The sequence below is a fragment of the Colossoma macropomum genome, unplaced genomic scaffold (assembly GCF_904425465.1).
Source record: "Colossoma macropomum unplaced genomic scaffold, Colossoma_macropomum, whole genome shotgun sequence".
NCBI classification, from domain to species: domain Eukaryota; kingdom Metazoa; phylum Chordata; class Actinopteri; order Characiformes; family Serrasalmidae; genus Colossoma; species Colossoma macropomum.
In genome coordinates, this window is record NW_023494795.1 from 37,811,732 (window position 1) to 37,835,120 (window position 23,389).

A 23,389-nucleotide genomic window follows, 5' to 3' on the forward strand; every position below is an offset into this window, starting at 1 on the left:
TATCGCCCAGCTCTACTCAGAGGTGATGTTTCAGCACACATTTGTTTCTGCTAATAGCTCAGTGAATGCTCAGTGGTGCTCAACAGCTGCAGGTAACTTATTGTCATTGTTTAAGTCTGCTGATTGGAACCAATCAGATTCATCCACATGTCCTGCAGTCCTGTAGAGGAGTCCTGAAGTCTGAATGATCTTTGTGGCCTGGCAGATCAGAAGGTTGTGGTTTTCCTGCTTCAATCTTTGGCCGTTAGGATCATTAGGATTCTAAGGCCCAATCCCATTTCTTATTTATGCCCCTACCCCTTGTTTTCGGGTGTCACCTTGCCCCTTGGAACTGAGTTACAAGGAGTAGTGGTTGAGATCTTCCACTATAAACTGGGACCCTCAAATTAAAAGAACATTACTTCATTAACAGCTACTAGCGCTGCTCTGTAGGCGACCCTGCCAGTCTGCAGTGACAGCAGAGAGGGGTAAAGTTCAGCTCCTCACTGCTGGGCTTAGTTACATTTAGGGAATCATATGCCTTTAAAGAGGGGGGTACGACAATTATTTATTATTGCCCACCCATAATTCTTCAGTGAAATTAATTCAGCTATTTGCCAGCTTCTTAATTGAATTTTCTCGTTCCACCTTAAATGGAAAGCATTCTGGCACCTCAGGCGTCAGAATTGCTGCACCATTTAAGGTGGAATGGGAAATTTCGCTGACTGGCTATCGAGACATCAGCATACTACTAGCGATTTTTATACTTGTTATGAAGAAAAGGACCACGCAGCCATTTTGCCGGTTTTTCTTTTTTTTCTCATAACACTCTGTTTGGAGTGAGTCTCTGAAAAACCTCTGTTTGGAGGGCCATGTAGCCCTAACACTTCGCTCTACCCCTCCATCTCAACAAAAATCGTGACACCCTACCCCTAGACGTGAGCACACAAAACGGAGGGGTAAGGCTAAGTGGTAGGGGCGAGGGGTGAAATAGGATTGGGCCTGTCACTACATTATCATTGTTTACCTTGTGACTGTTACAGTTCTTACAACATTTACTTCATGATTTCCATCATGACTTCATTGTTTTTAGGAGCTCCCTGTTTAAACCATTGTTGGGTTTATACTTTGTCAGTTCTTTTCCGGTGCTCGGGGCAGATGTGCTGCAAACCCTCAGGACATCCGTAAAATATTTCTTTGCTTATTACTTAATTTACAAGAACAAGGAACCCACTTCTACCATGATATGATATTCAGTTGTATGCAAACACAAATGATGTGTTGTGTTGGTTGTCTAAGTGAAAATAAATTCCTCATCCTCTACAGAGAACATACTTCTGCACATTTGTGATTATATGCTGTGAATTCTTAAGTGGCTTGTTTGCATGTTGTACACAAAGAAAAAAGATGGTTCTTCAAGGGTTCATTGGTAAAGAAAATGGTCCAATATAGAACCATGAACCCTTTGCATGATTAAAGGGTTGTTTGCATCATGAAAGTGTTCTTCAGATCGATGGTGCTGTAGATGGTTCTATATAGAACTTTTTGAAAATGGTTCTTCTGTTGTTACAGGCTTGACATCGTAACATTAGAAGTACCTATACTTTTCAAAACGGTTCTATATAGAACCACCTACAGCACATACAGCAGATCCATCGATCTGAAGAACGCTTTCATGATGCAAACAACCCTTTAATCATGCAAAGGGTTCTTTGAGTGTTCATGGTTCTATATAGAACCATTCTCTTTATTAAAGAACCCTTGAAGAACCATAAGAGTCTTCTAATATGATATGAGGATATTGTATTCTATGATATTGTAAAAAAACAAAAAAACAATAATTTTGGTTCTTCTTTTTCTTCTTTTTTGTTGTTGTTCTTCTTCTTCTTTTGCTTCTTCTTCTCTTTTTTCTTCTTCTTTTTCTTCTTTTTTTGTTGTTCTTCTTTTCTTCTCATTTTTGTTCTTCTTCTTCCTCTTCCTCTTCATCCTCTTGTTCTTTGTCTTTTTTCATCTTTATCTTCTCCAACTTCATGCTGTTTTCATCTTCTTCATGATTTTGTTTGTTTTCATCTTCCTTGTCCTTTGTCTTCATCTGTCGTCTCCTCCTTCTTCACTGTTTTCATCTTCATGATCTTTTTTGTCGTCTTCGTCTGTTTCTTTGTCTTCTTCGTGTTCATTTTCTTCCTCATTGTATCCTTCTTCTTTGTCTTTTTGTCTTCTTCCTTATCTTCTTCTACTTCATATTACTGCTGTTCTTGTTGTTGTTATTATTATTATTATTATTATTATTTATCTTATTTATTATTGTTAATGATAATAATGTGGTCATCATTATTAGAAAGATTGGGATCAGAGTTCTTGTTGTCTCATGCCTCTCTGTCCTGTCTCCTTGTTGCAGCGTGGTGAGATGGAGGATGGGAAACCGGTGTGGGCACCCCACCCTACAGATGGGTTCCAGCTGGGCACCATTGTGGACATCGGAGCGAATAGCCTGACCATCGAGCCCCTAAAGGAGAGAGGAAAGGTGAGCCTTTTGTCTGACCTTTCTGCTTTATCTGCAGGGTCAGATTATCACAGGAGCAGACTGCAGACTGCACTCTCGAGTCTGCTCTGAAGATTAAAGCTGATTTTTCTAGCATTGATGTTTTCTAGGCTGATTTTTGTGGTGTTTACATGTCATAACTGGCTTTTGTTTGGTTCCCTGGAATGATTTGTGTATTCAAATTGTAATCAAATAGTTTCTTTTGGATTACTGATATACAAGATATACATTAGGCTCTGGGCAGGCTTTACAGTAGATATTGGAACAGTGCTGTGAGGATTTGACTGCATTAAGCCACAAGAGCATTAGTGAGATCAGGCACTGATGTTGGATGATTAGTTCTGGATCACAGAGGTTTTGGATGGAGCTCCATCACTTCAGAGGATGCAGTTCCACTGCTCCACAGTCCAAGTGCTGTATTCCTGTAAATGATTGCAGTTGGACATAGGCTCATGTGCTGCTGCTCCTCCAGGGCTTTTTCTATGGAGATTATACAAGCCGAGTGCACACAGCACTGCTGTGCTAACACTCCACCACCACGTTAGTGTCACTGCAGTGCTGAGAACAATCCACCACCCAAATAATACCTGCTCTGTGGTGGTCCTGTGGGGGTCCTGACCATTGATCAGTGGGGTAAAATTGGGCTAACAAATAATGGACTACAGTCTGTAATTGTAGAACTACAAAGTGCAACTAAGTAGACCTGATAAAATGGACGACGAGTGTAGAAATAGTTACCTTATAAAGTCTATCTTGGTTACAGATAGTATTCTGAGCCAGAGTACGTCACCTAAAGTGCAAACTAACAAATGCAGCATTTTATAATCTAAAGTGTCATCCTTCAGTACCCATGAGCACACAGCTGCATTCAGTGAAATGGCCACGGGTTTTAAATGCGTCTGAGTGGCACCAGCTGTTTTGTACAAGAAAGAGTGATTTTGTGTGTATGTGTGTATCTGCTTGTTTTAGCTATCCTTGTGAGGACCACATGTCCTCACAATTATAGGACTGCTTCACAATTTTGTGTGAGGACATTTTGGTGGTCCTGAGTTGATGTGGTGCTTTCACCACAAAAATACTATTATAAAAACTAAAAGGTGGCCAATTGTAATTAATGAAAGTCCTCACAAGTGATGTAAAACAAATGTGTGTGTGTGTGTGTGTATGTGTGTGTGTGTGTGTGTGTATGTGTGTGTGTGTGTGTGTGTGTGAGTGTGTGAAACATTACATCTGCCCCATGTGATGTTGGACGGATGTGCCTGGAGTGGCCTGCTCTGATGATTGCCACAATGTGAGGAGTGTTCACTAGCATAGTCTTTGTGCCAACAGATGGCAGGCACCCCTACACTGAGAGTGAGAGATAAAGGCATAAAATGAAAGAGAGAGAGAGGGAGGCATGGAGAGAAAGAGGGAGGCAGAAAGAGTAAGGGAGAAGCAGAGGGAAAAGGGAGAGCAAAAGGGAAGAAGGAGAAAAAATAACGCATGACACCACGTCACCCTCTGTGAATGGCGGCGTTTGTGCCAAAAGCATTCAGTAATGGCACAGCGTCTCTGCCTCAGAGGCAGCCTGGCATAGAGAGAGGCTTAATTCTGAGGATTACATCACACCTGCACACACAGACACACTCACACACATATGCACACATTTATTTTCATACAATTTCATTAGATATATAAATATATAGCTACTTATATGTAATATATCTCTTATAAATTATAAAAAAAAATTGTCATGTTTGTATTATAAATATGTAAGAACATATATGGAGATAATAATAGCCCACACAGTAAATACAGAAAAAAATATTGTATTTAGTTATTGAGGCTTTTGTGTTAGATTCTCTTAAATATCTGTATTAATATTTACCCAGTGCTGAAAAATGAATTGGTACGGGAAATTAAATAAATGAAGGGTGGTCTCTGACTTCTGCACAGGACTGTAGTTAAAGCTAGTCTCTGTGAAAGTGAGGTCTCCAGTCTGTGTCGTAGAGGTTTGTAAGACATCATTAAAGCAGCTCAGGCTCCCTCTAAACACCCCCCTGTGGCTCTGGCTGGTGTGTGGAATGCGTGAGGAATGCCCTCCAGTCTGAGAGAGCGGACGCTGGGCCTCACAGTCAGCGGGGGCTCCCTGCAAATGTAACGCATCTGACAGAGCCTGACCCACACGGTCAAAGGTCGCCTGACATCTGTGCCGCACATTGTTTTTAGTTTTTTGAGTGAGTCCTCAGATATTCGCATTCAGTCTGAAGGTAATTCTGCAAATATCAAATTTACAATGGCAATTTTTCCTTATCTCAAACGAGTAGTAGACTATGACTGAGCCAGGCCGTGTTTGGTGCTGAAGCGCACAGTGCATGTCCTCTGTTGAATCACTTAGTAAAGAGTTACAAATTGCCTCTGGAAGCAACATCAGCAAAAGAACTCTGGAGCAGTGGAAACGTATTCTGTATTCTGTGGAGTGGTGAATCATGCTTCTCTATGTAGGGGTCTGATGGACGAGTCTGGGTTTGGCGAATGCCAGGAGAACGTTACCTGCCTGACTGCATTGTGCCAACTGTGAAGTTTGGTTGAGGAGGGATAATGCTATGGGGTTGTTTTTCAGCGGTTGGTCTAGACCCTTAGTTCCAGAAAAGGGAAAACTTATTGCTTCAGCAGACCAAGACAATTGTACGCTTTCAACTTTGCAGGAACAGTTTGGGGAAGACCCTTTTCTGTTCCAGCAAGACTAAGCCCCAGTGCACAAAGCAAGGTCAAAGTCATAACCTCAACCCCATCAAACATGTTTGGGATGAACTAGAATGGAGATTGTGAGCCAGGCCCTCTCGTCCAACATCAGTGTCTGACCTCACAAATTCTCCTCTGGGTGAATGGGCAAAAATTCCCACAGACTCTCCAAACTCTTGTAGAAAGCCTTCCCAGAAGAGTGGAAGCTGTTATAGCAGCAAAGGGGGGGACAAACTCCATATTAATGCCTATGGATTTAGAATGGGATTTCATAAAAGCTCCTGTAGGTGTAATGTGTAGGTGTCCCAATACTTTTGTCCATATAGTGTATCTCTATCTATCTATCTATCTACCTACCTATCTATCTATCTATCTATCTCTATCTATCTATCTATCAATATCTAACAAATGAGCCTTTTCCCTTGCATATTTTGCCACGCCAGTTTGCCTTGGTGTCCAAATGTCTTAATTTCTTGTACTTTTTGTCGTGAGGGTGCTCACACTAGAGAGCTCAAAAAGTGGGCATCACACACATGACAAGTTTCAGTTACAGAAAACCTCAGATCTCGCCGTCATCTGTGAAACAAAACTAAACTGGGCCAGCCTTGTTTTAGCTTTTACATTTACATTTATGGCATTTGGCGGATGCTCTTATGCAGATTCAATGAATATGTGGTTGAGAAACGCAGTGAGAGCTGGAGAAATGTTTTACTGCAAACTGCTAGCTTAGAAATTGTAAAGAGAGTGACTGTTTGCCTGTGTTCAGTTCTCCGCTCCACATGTGGCGTTCAGTTACGTCACTGACCATCTACCAGCTACAGGACTCATGAATGTTCTGAGTCGTAGAAGTCAAACATGTTTGAAAATATGGAAAGGCCTCTGAAGGCCTCGTGAGCGTAATTGGAAGGATTGGATCACTTCTGGGATCTTCCCATTTGGAAAATCACTTCAGATTGTTACAATTTGTCAGAAGGGGCTGATTGGAGATAAAATTGGGCAGTGTAGGCCCAGCTTAAGCATTTATATATATCTGGAATGGTCTGACAATGTTGGCCTATACCACGTTTCAATCAGAATGAGCTTAGGTCCATTAAGACTTTAGACTGACCATGACAATAATAACGTGCTGTTTACATTATCATGGCTTAATCCAAAGGTTAAAAATACACAACTTTAACACCAGTTTTCCCTGATTCTTAGGTTGGCTGAGTCTGTGCTGGACAGCTCTGGCCTGCAGGTCTAGTAGTGTGTGAGGGGCACAGATTTTTGGCCTCACAATTGGAAGGCATTTGCTTTGTACTATATATATATTTTAAGACTAATTTTACGCAGCATTTTGAGATGATACCTTTACAGGTATTGAAGCTTGGAATATCAGCCGATACTAATCAGTATTCATCATCCAAATTCCTCCCCATTCATTTTCAATGGGGAGTAGCAGAAAAGTGCGTGAGAGATTGTGGTATAGTGAGCGGCATGAACATGACTTGTGATGTGGTGATAGCGGTCAAACTGGCTTCAACTTCATGCAAATTGCACACGGCAGCCACAGAGCGCTGACCAATCAGGCAGATGCAACTGTCCATTGTTTGTGCACAGCAAGGACATGCCTATGTAGTTCTGCCTGGATAACATGGAAGGAAAGTTAACAATGGCTGTGCCTGGGTTCCCCATTCTGTGCGATCCAGAGAGTAACAAACAGAAAGACAAAAATACTGAACTACTGCATGACAGAAAGTATCTGAACCCCAAGAGCTTTCTTGCACTTCTTGCTGTTGAAGGTGTCCAAGCTGAGCTTGTCCACTCGTGTCGTAATGGGGAAAGTAAACTTGTCGTCTTGACACCCTGGGGATGCATTTTAATGAAAAGTATGAATGGTATCAAGACGAAGCTTATCCAGGTATAATCTGGATACAAACTCACATGTAAATGCAATGTGCAAACAGGCTTATACTGTTCACATCACTATTCTGGTTGCACTGTGTTACAAAGTTTGCGCACACCTGGTCAAATTACACATTTTATTGATTTTCAAAGTGAAGAGACTTAAACAGCATTTCTGCGTGGAACACATGACAGATTTCTTCAAAATGTAATGTGCAGTCATTGAAATTTGAAACAAAAACTGAAAGGGTGTCTAAACATACGCACACGCCACATGGCTTGTTTTTTTTTCAATATATTAAATTCAGCAAATAAATAATATTTTTCCATTAATTATGAGGGGCAAGGGCCCAACCTAACACAGGGAAAATTGTAACACTGATGTGTTTCTGGAGTCAAACAGGTCCTGGTAGAACATGCTTTTGGTCATCATCCCACCGTCTGTGAACTTTACGGATATTTCTCAAGCTTGATTGTTGTTCTTCCATAAAAGTGACTTTTTTCAGAATTTTTAGTGTTTTTAATGTCACAGAAGCTGTGCGTGTACTGTTTTAATCTGCTTCTTGGTAGCTGTAACAGCACCATTTTAAAACCTGTAAATAACTCCTGGAGAGAGCTAGCCATTCTCCGCATGGTGGAGGTAGTTTTAACTGTTACAGCTAGGCCTCCTGAAGTAAACAATGAGAGAAGTGTTTATCGTCTTCTGTCAGTTCAGAACAGTTAACTGTTTGAAACTTTTTGTAGAGTTAAAAAAAGAAAAGTTTTTCTGTAGCAGATGTGTTTAGGTTGCTTGTATACAATATTAAAATTTTTCCAAAATTTGTAGGCCAAAATCATATCCCAAGTCTGTTACCCATTTATGCAATAACTTTCTGTGAGGGAGATTTTAGAGGTATTAAACTCTTCAGATGTCTGGTTCCCATCACCCTCAATGTGAACAATTCTGGCTCTAAGTTCCTCTAGAACAGAGCATTTCCTCCGTACAACACCCTGCATGTACCTCTCTGCCATAAATGACTTCTAAAAACATGTTTTAGGCCGAAGCTTTATCTCAAAACTATGATAAAACAGTGTTTCAGTCATCAGGCAGCGTATTCGTCATAGCCATATTGTGCAGTAACTTTCTGTGAGGGAGCTTTTAGTAGCATTTCACATCAAACCACCCTGAATGACTTTGTTTACATCTTAAGGATATAAATATGAAGAAATTTAGAAACATGGGTGGAATACCCCTTTAAACTTGCTTGTATATTTTAAAGTTATACATCAAAACCCACAGTGTGTTAGGTTGTGTCCTGCTCTCTCTGACATCCCGATTTCCAGGAAAACAGCATTCAGGAAATGATGTCAAGGAGGATGTCTGATGTCAAGGAGTTCCGACTTTAGAAATACTTCCTGCAGTGATAACAAAGCCACCCAAACACCGCAGCTGTTCCTCCTCCTCCTCTCAGCCGCACTGAGAGTGAACAGGAGCTGCTGACCGAAGCGCTCAGTCATCTCTATATGTTCACTGTTCATACTGTTGAAGCCTGAAGATCCAGCACCTAAACCTGTAGAGAACACGGTGCCCACAGCGTGTGCAGAGAGGAGTTAGTGACCAGTGTTTTAGGCCTTTTCAGTATGAGCTGTCATACAAATCCGCATAAGTGTTTTATTGATATGTATATTTAAAAACATGCCCCGTATGATTTATGTGTGCATGTAAGTACCTGTGCAGGAATTTTCTAGGGCTGAATGTAACAAAACTGAAACATGGAGCTTTTGTGAAAAGTTTTTCTCCCTATGTCTTTTTGTTTCTCTTTCTCTCTCTCTCTCTCTCTCTCTCTCTCTCTCTCTCTCTCTCTCTCTCTCCCCCTCTCTCTCCCCCTCTCTCTCTCGTTCTTGTTCTCTCTCCCTCTCTCTCTCGTTCTTGTTCTCTCTCCCTTATCTCTGACTTTCTTGCTCACTTTCCCTCACTTTCTCTCTCGTTCTCTCTACCCCAACCAATCTCTTTCTCTCTCTCCTTTTGTCTCTCTTTATCTCTCTATCCTTTTGTCTTTCTCTCCTTTTGTCTCTCTCTCTGTCTCTCTCTCTCCCTCATTTTCTCACTCACTTGGTCTCTGTCCCTCTTCTTAGCTCTCTCACTCACTCTCTTTCTCACTATCTTTCTCTTGCTCAATCTCTTGCTCTCTTTTTCTCTGTCTCTCTTTCTCTTGCTCTCTTTCTCTTTCTCGCTTGCTCACTCTTTCTCTTGCTAACTGTCTTTTTCTCTCTTTCTCACAGTCAGTTTCTCATTCGCTTTCTCTTATAGTCTCTTTACCCCGCTACAAACTTTCTCTCTTTCTCTCTCACAGTCTGTTTCTCTCTTGTTCGCTCTCTCTCTCTCTCTCTCATACAGTATTTTCCTCCTGTTACTCTCCCTCTCTCTCTCTCTCACACACACACGCAGTCTGTTTCTCTCTTGTTCTCTCTTACTCTTTCTTACTCTCTCTCTCTCTCTCTCTCTCTCTCTCACACACACAGTCTGTTTCTCTCTTGTTCTCTCTTACTCTTTCTTACTCTCTCTCTCTCTCTCTCTCTCTCTCTCTCTCTCTCTCTCTCTCTCTCTCTGTCAGTGATTGTGCACAGAGTACACAGATGTGGTGCATATAACCCTTTAATAACTAGATACTTCATGACATAATAAGGAACGTCTTATATATTTGCTGCTTTTGTGTCTGAAATACGTACCTATGATTGACGACTGGCTGGAATGTGTTAGAAATACTGGCCCCTCCCTCGTAGCTCCACCTTGCCGGTGTTCAGTTAGAGGCTGTAGCCCGTCTGTTGATGCGCAGTGTATGTTAACCATCCTCTAGGCCTTCATCAGTGGTCAGTTTCTGATCACAGAGCTACTCTTGGCTGGATATTTTTGGGTGGGGGATCACACTCATCCTAGCAGTGGTGAGAAATTGACCAATGAGCAATGTAGTGGAGGACAACTGATAAATTGTCATGAGAATGTCTACAGTCTGTAATCATGCACCTATAAAATGGAGCTGTAAGGTTGATGGAGCTCATAAAGTGGCTCAGGAGTGGAAGTGTATGTTTTTTTTGGATTTGCAGTTCATGATTTTGCCATTTATGTATTTTTAAATCTTTTTGTGACTGTTACACAAATCCATGTTTGAGTGACCTAACACTGCAGTGTTTTCTCCTTTCTGTGTTGCAGACTTTTCTTGCTCCTGTTAATCAAGTGTTCCCTGCTGAGGACGACGTCAACAAACATGTGGAGGACAACTGTGAGTGATCCAGCTGTGTAAAACCCGCTTTGTTTTCTGGGCTTAGTTTAAGTTTAAGCCTAGACCAGGCATGTCAAACTGGGGACCCTTTAGGCCAAAGTGCTGCGGAGGTTAACGTTTACCCTCATCTAACACTCTGAATTCAGTTTACAAAGGCCTTGCTGATTAGCTGATGAGCTGAATCAGGTGTGTTAAATGAGGCAGTGTGCTGAAGTCTGCAGTGTTTTGGCCTGCGAGGACTGGAGCCTGACACATGGTGTAGACTAAGACATTTTACTAGAATCTCCACCAAGTGGAGCAGTTTTCCAGAACCTGGGTTTAATGTCTGAACCCGACTGAATCAAACGTCCATTCTGAGACTTTGGTGGTTCCCTTTAACTCGTTTATATCTTCTGACCGAGGGCTTATCGTGCTTTCTTTATTGTTGGATGCACTGTGTGAGCGAGTATCTGCATGAGAGCACAGTTCATGTAGTTAAGCAATTATCATTGTTTTATTTAATCAGCTTTATTAGATCACATTCTTTATGTTTAAAATAAATGCAACAACAGCATTAAGAAATTGCGTTGTTAACAGAGAAGAGCAGATTAAATGGCAGAAATAGCTCCTTTTTTGCATCAGCCATAAAGGGTTAACATGTATTTGGAAGTGGCCTGTATAAAGAGTAATTCCACCAATTATTAAAAATTTCTGCATGATTCAGTCGTTGAGATGTAAACAGTCATTTACAGTGGTTTAATGTAAAATGGTTACTTGTAGAGAAACTTACCTTCTCAGATTTCTTTTACAGTGGTGGTGATGGGAACCAGGGGTCACCATATCTACAACACAAATATAGCCATTGTATTTACTATCCATACCAGTGAACCTACATACATTTTTATATGTAATGTTGATGATGGTAAAATAATGGCAAATCTGACAGAATATGTTTTCTTTTGGGACTATTTTGCCATACAACACCATGTGTGTACCTCTCTGTCATAAATGGATTTTAAAAGTATGTTTTAAGCCACAATCTTATCTCAAAACTATCCTAAAACAATATTTCAGGCATCGGGCAGCATATTCATAACACATTTTTGTAATAACCTAATAAGTTTTTAGAGGCATTAAACTCGTCAGATGTCTGGTTCCTATCACCACCACTGTGAAAAGATCTGACACTGCAAGTTTCTCTGGCATTTCAGACCACGACGTACGTATCACACGTACGTATTAACGTCACATGGCTCGATGTTTAGGTCTCATATGCAAAATCAGCATTATACTGATGAAGATATGATGACGTCATCATCAGATTCATCCACTCGGGGAAGGGGTCTGAAGCACAACACACGTTGCAAACTCTTCTTCTGCACTTTCGCATGCAGTTACATATTTCCACCAGAGAGGTCTCCAAATCTCCAAATCCCCAAATTTTACATAGTGTAGCTTTAAATCTGTCTTTGAAGATCAAGGTTGCAGCTGCAGTTCTTTGCTTTCTGCAGCTTCACATGGTTTGTTGACAGACTAAAGCCTCCTAGTCAGCCCACTACCTCTAGTTTCACAAGAAAAACAGCATCTCTCTCACTCAAAGAACTGAGAAACAACAGTGCTTCAAAAGCATTGCAGTCTGATAAGGATGATATGCAGTGAAGATCTTCCTCCCATATTAGTGGCACCATTGTGCTGTAGAGAGCTATGCTTCATGGGATTTGACTAAATTTGATTAAAAAGCCACATTTTTTCCCCTCTTCATCATGTTTATCTGTTTTGATCTATTCGCTTGCATACAGTTTGATCTTAATCTGCCTTTCCGTCTGTGTTTCTGTTGCAGGCTCGTTGATGTACTTGAATGAAGCCACACTCCTTAATAACATCCGTGTGCGCTACAGTAAAGACAAAATTTACGTAAGTATTAAATGTCCACCAAAAGCAGTGAAGAGAATCTGGCCCTGGCCCTGCGTAGGCGGCCTGTGGGCAGTAGATCTCACTGCGGAAGGCGAAGGACTGAACATAGCTTTAATACAGTGTAGCTCAGTACTGTAGTGCCTCAGTACTGTAGTGCCTTCTGTAGTCCCACGCCCCTCTCTCTTCAGCACTGCAGCCTTATTATTGTGTGTCCTGTTATTTGTTTTCTAGTTCTTTATTCTCTTCTTTCCTTTGATAACACAGCGGTCGCCTTTGTCTCCCATTTTGTAGGATGTTTGTCCAGCTTTCCCATCTCCTGCCCCACAGCATTAGTGTTTAACTATTACACGTTGCCTGAACTGTTTGGCCCAGTGAGCTGAAATATAGACTGAGAGAAGTGACAAAATATTCCTCATTTATTTTTTGTATTATTATTTTTTGTTGGTAAAAATAATTGAATTGAGATGTAAATAGTCATTCAGAGTTGGTTGATGTGAAATATTTTCTTTGTAGAAAAATTGGAGCTTGACCAGAGGTGTGTCTACCCAAATATAGCCATTATATTTACTATCCACAATGAGTTTTATATGATGAAATGGTGGTAAATCTAGAAATAAGTGTTCTTCATGGACTGTTTTCCTTACATGTATCCCTCATGCATGTACCCCTCCGCCATGAACTGTATTTTAAAAAGTATGTACGTTTTAGGCCAAAATCTCATCTAAAACTGTCAGAAAACAATGTTTCTGGCATCAGGTAGCTCATACATAATCATTTCATGTAATACCTTTGTTACGTAACTTTTTAAAGGCATTAAAAGAGGGAATTCCACTGCTTTTCCAACATTTTCTGCTTAATTAAATGCTTATAATTTAAACAAACTAATTCGGAGTGGCTGTGGTGAAATGCTCCGTTCTACAGAAACTTACCAGCTCGGAATTGTTCACAGTGGTGGTGATAGGAACCAGACGTCTGAATAGTTCAATGCCTCTTAAAGCTTCCTCACAGCAGGCAGTTACATGAAATGGTTACGTATACACTTCCTGATGCTTAAGACAATATTTTATACTACTTTTCAAATAAGAACATATATTTTTAAATACATTCATGGTGTAGAGATATATGCAGGGCATTGTGTGGCGAAGTAGGCACCAAAGGAAACGTATTGTTTCAGGTTTACCACTCGATTTACTTATTTACAGGTTTCTCTAGGGGGAGCATTTCTCATCAAACCACTCTGAATGACTTTGTTTACGTCCTAACAGTTTAATTATGTAGAAATTTGGAGTTCTTTAGTTTCTCCTGATGTTTGCTTTCTCTCTTCACTATTGCTTGCCTTTCAGTGACTGGCAGTAAACAGCAGATGTGTTTAGATGCCACCTGGTGGCCACATCGAGTCACTTCAGCCCCTTTACATTTTTCTTTCCCGTTTAATAACATTCAGAGCAGCTCACAGATGCCTGTTAGACCTTCTGGAGGAAGTTTGCACACAGTGGATGAATGCTTCACTCTCAGTTGCAGTGACCCAAAGAACCACGTCATCAGCCGCAGCGAATAACTTCTTGGTTCACAGCCGAGTCCCATCATGGGATTTAACACTAATTTGAGTAGCGAAACAGTGAATGGCGTACATTCTGAAGGTACAACTAAAATAAACAAACCTGGTAGATGTGTCAAGGAAAACATGGCGCGAAGCATTGTTGATCCAAAAGTAATAAAAATAGCATGATTTGTAGATTTGATGTGTCAGTAGAGATAAAAAGATGCTCCAGCATGTTGCTTTAGAGATGAAATAGAGATGGCATGATACCACTTTTTGTTTTTTAGAAGCTTTGAGCTTCTGCTATGAACTTTAAAAAGAAATATTACATGTATTTATGTATCATACCCGAACTACCCCACACTTACTGTTATTAGGGGCCTTATTCATGTGGCTGTTAATGTTATTATGTGACCTACGTCGCGTTTGGGACACTACAGCCAATTCAGTAGTTGTGAAAGGAACCAGACGTCTGAGGAGCGTAAAGGGGTATTCCACCTATTCTGCAGAACTGCTGCGTAATTCAGCTGTAACATAATTAAAATAGTGGTAAAGCTGAAACAGTATGACTACTTTGCCTAACAGTGTCCTGCATGTGTCGCTCCACCATGAATGTATTTCTAAAAACATGTTCTTAACTTGAGTATAAAATATTGCCTCAAGCACCAGGCAGCGTATTTGTAACCATTTCATGTAATACCTTTCTGTGAGGGAGCTTTTAGAGGCTTTAAACTCCTCAGATGTTTCATTCCCATCAAAAATTCTGAGCTGGTAAGTTTCACTAGAACGGAGTGTTTTACACCAAACCACTCTGAATGGCTTTGTTTACATCTCAACCATTAAATTAAGTAGGATTTTGGAAAAGCGGTGGAATTCCCCTGTGACACCTCTAAAAAGCTACATAACAGAAACATATTACTTGCAATGGTTATGTGTATAGCTGCCTGATGCCTGAAACATTTTAATGACAGTTTTTTAGATGAGATTTTGGCCTAAAACATATATATTTTCAAAAATAGAATTCATGGCAGAGGGATACATGCATGAAGCATAAATGCAAGAAAAAAATAGTTTGCATAGAAGTCTTTATGCCAGAAAGTTATTATATGAAATGGGTTATGAACATGCTGCCGGGTGCCTGAAGCATTGTTTTATGATAGCTTTGAAGAATAAGTATGTTCTAAGTTATGGCCTACAGTGCATTTTTAAAACACGTGGTGGAGAATAAGTACGTGCAGGACGCAGAAAAAGCAGGATAGTTCTCAAAGACAGCCTTTTATTCTGTGGATTTAATGCCGTTTTACCATTATCAGCGTTACATATAAACACAGAAGAACCATGTAGATTTCACTGGTGGTTTTGAATAGTAAATAAAATGGCTAAATTTGTGTTGTAGGCATTGTGACCCCTGGTTCCTATCACCACCACTGTGTCAGTAATTTTCCCGACAGTGAACCGTCTCACATCAAACCACTCTGAATGACTTTGACATCTCAGTCATTGAATTATGCAGAAATATAGAAAAATCTGTGGAATTTCCCTTTAAATACTTTGAGTTCTTGGTTGTACAGTGATGAATCCAGTGTGCTGAAGTACAGAGCCACAGTGATAGAAGTGAAACTACAGAAATTATTACTGCATATGTATATAATATATTGCAAAGATATTTAGATCTTTTTCATATTGTTCATTGTGAATGCTTCTTTACTAACCCTGGTTCTAACTTTTGTCCTCTAGACCTATGTGGCCAATATCCTGATAGCAGTGAACCCTTACTATGACATCCCCAAGCTCTACTCCCCCGACACCATCAAGCAGTACCGGGGCCGCTCGCTGGGAACGCTCCCACCCCACGTCTATGCAATCGGTGAGAGACACAAACTAAAGTCACTTATTCAGCTCTTCATCTAAGGGTTTCTGAATGTCAGCTAACTGTTAAAACTCTCCGTTTGGTGAACAGTGGTCTTGTTCGAATAGGAAGGCATGTGGAAATACATGTAATGTCAAAATACAAACACGAAATGCTGTGGATACAAATAACCATAATTACTAATGATTCACCGAAATTAAAATTCCTGACTGAAACTGAAATTCAAGACATACTTGGTGCAAAAAAACAAAAGAAAGGTGTTTTTTAAACTTTTTTTATTCTAATTGCTGTTTTATTTATTATTTTGAATAAAAGTGCTAAACATAAAATCTACCAGGTAGTACAGAAAACATATTTTTATTATTGAGGAAATCTGCAGTCTTCAATAGGACAAAACTGAGCAGATAGTAAATTAAAAACAGTTAAATAAAGACAGAAAATAAACTTATTAAAATTACAGTATGTAGGCTGAAGAAAGTGCTACAAAATCTGTCGTTCTTGAAAAAAACAGTCGGTCTTCCAAGACATTAAATTCCATTATGTTTCTTTAGTTGCTTTGCTATATTGCACCTTTGTTTGTGAACTTCCTTTGTGACTTTGTCCTTTGTGACTGTGTTCCTCACAGTTGATCAGCTGCTGCTCAAACTGTTTGAACTCGTCTGCACAGCGCAGGAGTTTCACTGTTTCTCGTTTTCAGTATCAGTCAAATGATTTCTTAAGTGTGAGATTTTGACACTTTATTGCGGTCTAATTCAACTTTTTGTATTTTTGAGCCCAAATTCTCAGCCTTTTTTTTCTTTCAGTCAAAAACAGAAAGCGATCAAAATATTTTGGCGTCTTAAAGTTTTGGGCATCCCTAATTATTACCGCAATTCTCAGCACTGTTGTTTGTAAAATGATGCTGATTCAGGTATTTCATTTACTACCATTTACTTCTCCTGGCATTTAAGCTGCAATCAGTGTTTTAGAACTTTTGGGACAGTTCATTCAGCTCTAAATGTGTTGGGCAAAAATGTGGATAAATATAGTAGAAGTTGGACATTATTCTCTTTTTGTTTAGTCACATTTTCTCATTAAAATGCTTAATTTGCTATCACTTCATTGACCTTAGCATTAACTGAGAGTGCTGTAGATGGAGTAATATGTGTGGAGTGGTTGATGGCCTGTGTGTTTCTGCCAGCTGATAAGGCCTATCGCGACATGAAGGTACTGAAGATGAGTCAGTCCATCATCGTCTCTGGAGAATCAGGGGCAGGGAAGACCGAAAACACCAAGTTTGTACTCCGGTAAGAGACAGTTCCACTTTTACCACAGTCGACTGCTATACATCATGTGGCTTTAAAGAAATAGCTTGTTGAAAAGCCTGATTTGCCTAATTTGGCCCTTCCCCCAGATGTTGATCAGATAAGACCTGCTGGGTGTCTGAAGTTTGCTTCTTTAATTTTCACACTACTAATTGTCGTGATCTCCCTCTCACCTCAGTGTCAAGTTGTTAAGTAATGTCAGATAGACTTGCTTATGTGGTTTCTAATAAGACCGGATGATAATGTGCATTTGGACAAATGCTTGTTCTCATCAGAATTGTAGGGATATATAATGTTATCATGATCCAAATTCAGTTACCATATAATTAACAACTGTCCCAGCTTTTAATATCACTTAATAATTTATAATGATATCTATATTCTGCACATACAACATGTAACACTGCTAACATCCAGTGGTTCTCCACATTTATTTGGTTGGAAACCAAAATAATACCAAACTAAAGCTTTGGCAGCCTTCTTCTGGGCAAGGATGTCCATTTCGTAATCTTTCCAGGCGGCGTTTAAATTAAAGACATTTGTAGTTCATTAGTTTGTGATGTTGAAAAGAACAGTAATTTGTGTAATATCAGTGCTTATTTAAATTAGCAGGACATTCTTTAGTACCAAATTATATTTATTAACACTGAATGACATAGAATTATATAGAGTGGTGCACTGAAATGAAAACACTTGGCTAAATCCTAAACCGAAATCATATATGCTGCTCATTGCAAAATTTTGATTGTTTATTATATGATTAGTGGGCCAGTCTGAGCTGAGATAATGTTACTGAAACGTGAAAAAAGAGCACCACGGTTTCATTTTCGCACATTCAGATTTCTTTTCACAGTAGCTTTTCAAATGGTAGGCAGAAAAAAGGGTTTTTATGTGCAACGTTATCATTGTTATTAATGATAGCAGCAAGGACAGTCAGCTTCCATTTGATTTTCACCTGAAATTGAGTGTGTTTACATGCACTTAATAATCTGCTAACTTCAGAAAATCAGATTTTGTCAGTAATCAGATCAACATGTTAACATGCACTTGAGTAATCAGATAGCGGGAAACTTCGGGTCTACATGAGTCAGACAATAATCGGATTTCTGCTTTGCAACCAGCCAATAAACTCACAGAAGAAGACGTGACGTAAACATAGCATAAGCTCAAACGTCATGCCAGGGCTTTTTTTCAAAACATTGCACCACTTTATCTGAAAATATGAACATACATCATCTAGAAGATGAGGAATATTTAAATCCTTGAATTCGTCAAGTATGTAGTTTCAGCGTCGCTCCAAAAGAGTTTTGCTGCATCTCGCTGCAGCGCTGCTCACTTATTTCTGGTCCTCAAGTCTGTTTTGCACATTTGCAGACTGAGAAATCCGAAAGAAATCAGAATAAGAGTTTACATACACTAAGAAATCTGATTACTGAGCTAAAATCCAACTCTCTTTTTTGGATTTCTAGATCGGAGTATGGTGTTTACATGACCATTTGAATCATCAAATTCACTGCAGAAATCCAATTATGATTGGATTATTGAGTGCATGTAAACACACTCATTGATATGGAACACGTTGATTGCTGTGAAAAGCGATGGGCAAAGACCAGCTTTATAATAGATGTGGGATCTCAAAAGAAGATCTCTGCCAAATATCGCACACTCCTGACTTTAAGCAACAGATTTTTTTAGCAAGAAAGTTTACTTACGAAAAAACTGCAGTTTTCAAACATTGACAATAAATAATATTTACATAACAAATAGACCATTCAGTCATCAAGGCAGTGATTTCCACTATTAGTCATATTTTACACTGTTAAAACATTAACTTTATTCTATTAACAGTTCTTTGGTATAACGACTTGTGTGCTTAGGGTCATGTTTTGCTGCATGACCCCTGTCCTCTTGAGTTTCAGCTCATGGACAGATGTCCTGACATTTAATTTTAGAATTTGCTGGTTTGACACAGAGTTCATTGTTCTATCAATGGTAGCAAGCTGTCCTGGCCCAGATGCAGCAAAACAAGCCCAAACCATGATACTACCACCACCATGTTTCACAGATGGGATAAGGTTTTTATGCTGGAATGCAGTGTTTTCCTTTCTCCGGACATAACGCTTCTCATTTAAACCAAAAAGATCTATTTTGGTCTCATCCATCCGCAAAACATTGTTCATCTTGTGTGAGAATCTGATGAAGTTATAGGTGAAATTTATGCAGAAATGTAGAAAATTCTAGAAGGTTCACAAACTTTCAAGCACCACTGTACATTTGGGGGACAAAGATAACAATGTAACAGATTTTGTTACACATTATTTCTTTAATCAGGCAGAAGCAACATGTGAAATGACAGATGATCGTGTTTCTGTATGTTGATGCCAGGTTGCAGTCACAAAGGTCATATTGACAAAACTCCAAGTGATTGTCTCCTCTGACTTTTTGTCTTTGCTGTGTTTTTCCCAGGTATTTAACCACCTCCTATGGGACAGGTCAGGACATTGATGAAAGGATAGTTGAAGGTACGTGTGTGCTGTAAATGCTGCTGGCTTAACACACTGACTCAGACAGATTACAGAATGGTGACCTTTTGTTTGGTCTTTGCAGCGAATCCCTTGCTGGAGGCGTTCGGGAACGCTAAAACTGTCCGCAACAACAACAGCAGCCGCTTCGGCAAGTTTGTGGAGATTCACTTTAACACAAAGGTCAGTGTGCCCTCCTTGCTGTGAGTGAGGTTTGGCCAAGTATAGACCAGCAATGCTGAGCACACCAAAACAGCTTATTCTCATGTTATTGCTGGATTCTTATTCTTAGGAAGCAGTGGGGTAAGCAGTGATTGTTTTGAAGTCACTGTGTTCTCTAAGTATCGTCTAAAGTGGCTGGAAGAGTGCTTATTGTGCATGTGGGATGCTAAATTTGTTCTCTTTTGATGGGCGTCTACACCGAGCATTAAAGCAATGATTTGATGAAAGGTTTTGCTTCTTTAGTTTAGCGATACAAGGCTAATGATGCTAAAACACTAGAAGTCAATAGTCCCAAGATAGTCCCAAGATCCAAGATACCCAAATCTTTTCGGTAAATGCATCCCTAAAACTTCTCTGCTCACACCACACCTGGGTCTTCATTAAGGCCGCACAGACTTGTAGATGTAGTTTAGAGCACCACAACTTCACCGTGTAGCTGAATTTTTCACTGTGCTGAATTCTGACTGCACACACATCATGCAGGCATATTGATGTTAGTTCACATTCAAATTTCTGTGGTTTCTGTTTATAAACATACCCAGTCATATGCAAAGGTTTGGGTGCCCCTGGTCAAATGGCACGTTTTGTTGATTTTCTGAGGTAAAAGAAGTTAACACATCCTGTACACATCCTGTACAGAGAACACTATAATGTGGCATTTTTCCACAAAATTTAGTGCACAGTTTAAGGTATTGGAAAAAAAATTAAATATAAAATGTGCCATAACTTTTGACAAGCCAAAATTGGTTTTATTTGTATTTTTGAGTAGGTATATGTTAAATTCAGCAAATAAACAGTTATTGTGCATTAAATTCAGGGCAGCGCGATGAATTGTATTTTTTCTGGTATTGCAATATGAGTTTCCGGGATAAATTTTTAAGAGCTGAGATGACATAAACAGGTCAAGCTAGCAGCACCAGAGAGGCGACATGACAACCGTTAGAAGCCTAATGAGTGCTTCTCTGTGCTGGTGTTGAATAAGTAACTTAACCATTAGGCTAAACAGTCTATTACAAAACACACACGTGCACACCTCAAAAAACCGGCCTGTGAAAATGGCCTGCATCAAACATTAGGGTTGTTCTCACACCCAATGTTGTTTTGAGTGTGATATATGTATGTGTGTGTGTGTGTATATATATATATATATATATATATATATATATATGTGTATATATATATATTATATATATATATATATATATGTATATATATACACAACACCCTCCATGAGCTGTTGAGGTGATTTTTTTTCTTCATCCTTTTAGTACACAAAAAATCTGCTGAATCTGTATGTAAGTCGATGTTAGTGTTTCTTTTTATTTTGCACAATAGTAATTGGTACTTTTGTAATTTTGTATTTTGCTATTTATTAAAAGGAGAGGTTAGATTACTGTTTACACCTCCCCAAAAAATTCTGTACCTGCGTCATTATTATTAAAATATCGCTTCTCATATTGTCATAATATCATCATGACAGCTTTATCAAACATTGCACTTTATGTCCGTATTGTACAGCTCTAATGAAAATGTACAGACGTGTTCTCTGTATGGGATGTGTTAACATATTTACGCTTAGAAAATCAACACAACATGGCATTTGACCAGGGGAGCCCAAACTTTTGCACATAACTATGTATAAATGTGTGGTTGGTGATTCAGCTGCCATCTTGTGTGAGTGTGTGTGTGCACTTGCTAACGTATGTGTTGATGTGGTGTCCAGAACGCAGTGGTGGGGGGGTTCGTGTCTCATTACCTGCTGGAGAAATCGCGGATCTGCAGGCAGAGCCAGGAGGAGAGGAACTATCACATCTTCTACAGACTGTGTGCAGGAGCTCCTGAAGACATCCGGGAAAAATTCCACCTCACCTCTCCAGACTCCTTCAGGGTGAGTGCAGTGATTTACTCTTAAATCCAAACTTCTCTTTTTACTACACAAGTGGTTCACTGACAAAATTAATGACAGAACGTGGTGTTTTGATTTACATTCAGTATCAGCAGGTTTGCACTTCACCTGTTTTCTGTTTATTTAACAAACAATGACAAAAACGTTTCATTAAAGTAAAATGAATACTAATAAATAATTCACTCTTTTACTTGCTAAACTTGAATGTAGTATGCTTTGAAGGTTTAGAATCCACACTTTACACAGACCTTCTCAGCTTGTTTCACTGAGCTACGAGTAACTGCTCCATTGTGATGCAGTTAGCAGGTCAACTAACCCGCCAACAATAAACAGTGAAAATATAACAGTCTCTCTTTCATATGTTTATTAATAGCTGGTGGGAATGAGATGTTTAGAGTTGAGTTTAACATACCGGGAAAAAATATATATATAATAAATAAAGTGTGCCATAACTTTGTCACTACCATATTTAGTTTTATTTGTGTTCTTGAATATGTATATGTTAAATTTAGCAAATAAACAGTAATTGTGTATTAAAATTAGGGCAGCACGATGAATTGTATTTTTATTGTTATCACAGTATGAGTTTCCATGATAAATTAAGAGCTACAATGACCGAACAGGTCAAATTAGCAGCACCAGAGAGACGACATCATTCCCGGCCCAAACCATTAGAAGCCCAATAAATGTTTTGTGTGCTGGTGTTGAATGAGTAACTTATCCATTAGGTTGAAGAGCCAATTACAAAACACACACATGCACACCTTAAAACCTGCTCCATTCTAAACTACAGGCTTGTGTATTATTCTCACGCCCAATATCGTGTTTTAGTGTGTGACATACACACGTGTATATATATAAATGCTAAAGCTAGCGTTTCCTTCATTTAGAATCATTTAGAAGCCCCGCCCCTTTAGATGGCAGCATAGCCAAAGCACTACTAGTTGAGGACAAGCATCCAAGGGTCAAAGTTTACCAAAGTACAACTTGACATGACGTTTCAGACTCAAAATTCGTTCAGTCCGGAAGTCTGCAACGTGAAACCACTCATTACGGAGAATTATTACACTGAAATTAATGCCCTTTTGTTCATAAAATTTCACTCGCAAAAAGCTAGTGTGACTGTGCTTTCAAGTTCCCCTGAAGTCATATGTTAAAACACAAGAAATCATCTATGCTGAATAGTAAATTAAATGTTTTGTAAATTATTATTATTATGGCCAAGAAACTACAAAAAATGGCAACTACAAAATGTGTCCCTAAACCTCAACACTCATTAAAAATACGACAGTCTTAAAAGAATATGCCCTATTATGCAAATAGTAAACGCCCCGTTTGGATTCTTCGCCACTCCCCCGGCTACCCTGCCCTCTGTCTCTATGTTTAAAAAGATGAGGCAGTGCAGATACAAAAATAAGCTCCCACTATAACTATTTAATAATCATAAAGAGTCTGTCTTCGTGTCAGTCCAGCACCAGCCACTCGATTTCACTCGCTCAGATTTGAGTCTTTTGACTTTCCTCAGTGCAGAGTCAGTGGTGGTTTAGCCTTCTTGCTTAGCTATTGTTAACTTAAACTGACAGCTACACACACAAAACAGACATTTGAGTCTTTATCTTTGCATCACTGAGGCTTCAGTGAGCCAGAATGAACCTGCGTGTGAACTGTTGTTTAGGCCTTCTCGCTAAGCTAACGTTAGCGTCTAGTGCCGATGGCATTGAGGTGGTACATGAGGGCTGAGGC

The 23,389-nt window shown here is 39.5% G+C and overlaps 1 protein-coding gene across 2 annotated transcripts in view; it reads left to right on the forward strand.

Moving 5' to 3' along the window:
* The window catches only part of myo6a (myosin VIa), a 185,317-nt gene that overhangs the window by 37,252 nt on the left and 124,676 nt on the right, over window positions 1-23,389 (forward strand). For both annotated transcript variants that reach the window (XM_036582362.1, XM_036582364.1), the window contains exons 2-9: window positions 2,378-2,503; window positions 10,320-10,389; window positions 12,209-12,282; window positions 15,560-15,689; window positions 16,873-16,978; window positions 19,463-19,518; window positions 19,604-19,701; window positions 21,464-21,628. In XM_036582362.1, the coding sequence (XP_036438255.1) occupies window positions 2,387-2,503; window positions 10,320-10,389; window positions 12,209-12,282; window positions 15,560-15,689; window positions 16,873-16,978; window positions 19,463-19,518; window positions 19,604-19,701; window positions 21,464-21,628 (816 nt within the window). In that variant the 5' untranslated portion in view covers window positions 2,378-2,386. The remainder of the gene's footprint in view (window positions 1-2,377; window positions 2,504-10,319; window positions 10,390-12,208; window positions 12,283-15,559; window positions 15,690-16,872; window positions 16,979-19,462; window positions 19,519-19,603; window positions 19,702-21,463; window positions 21,629-23,389) is intronic.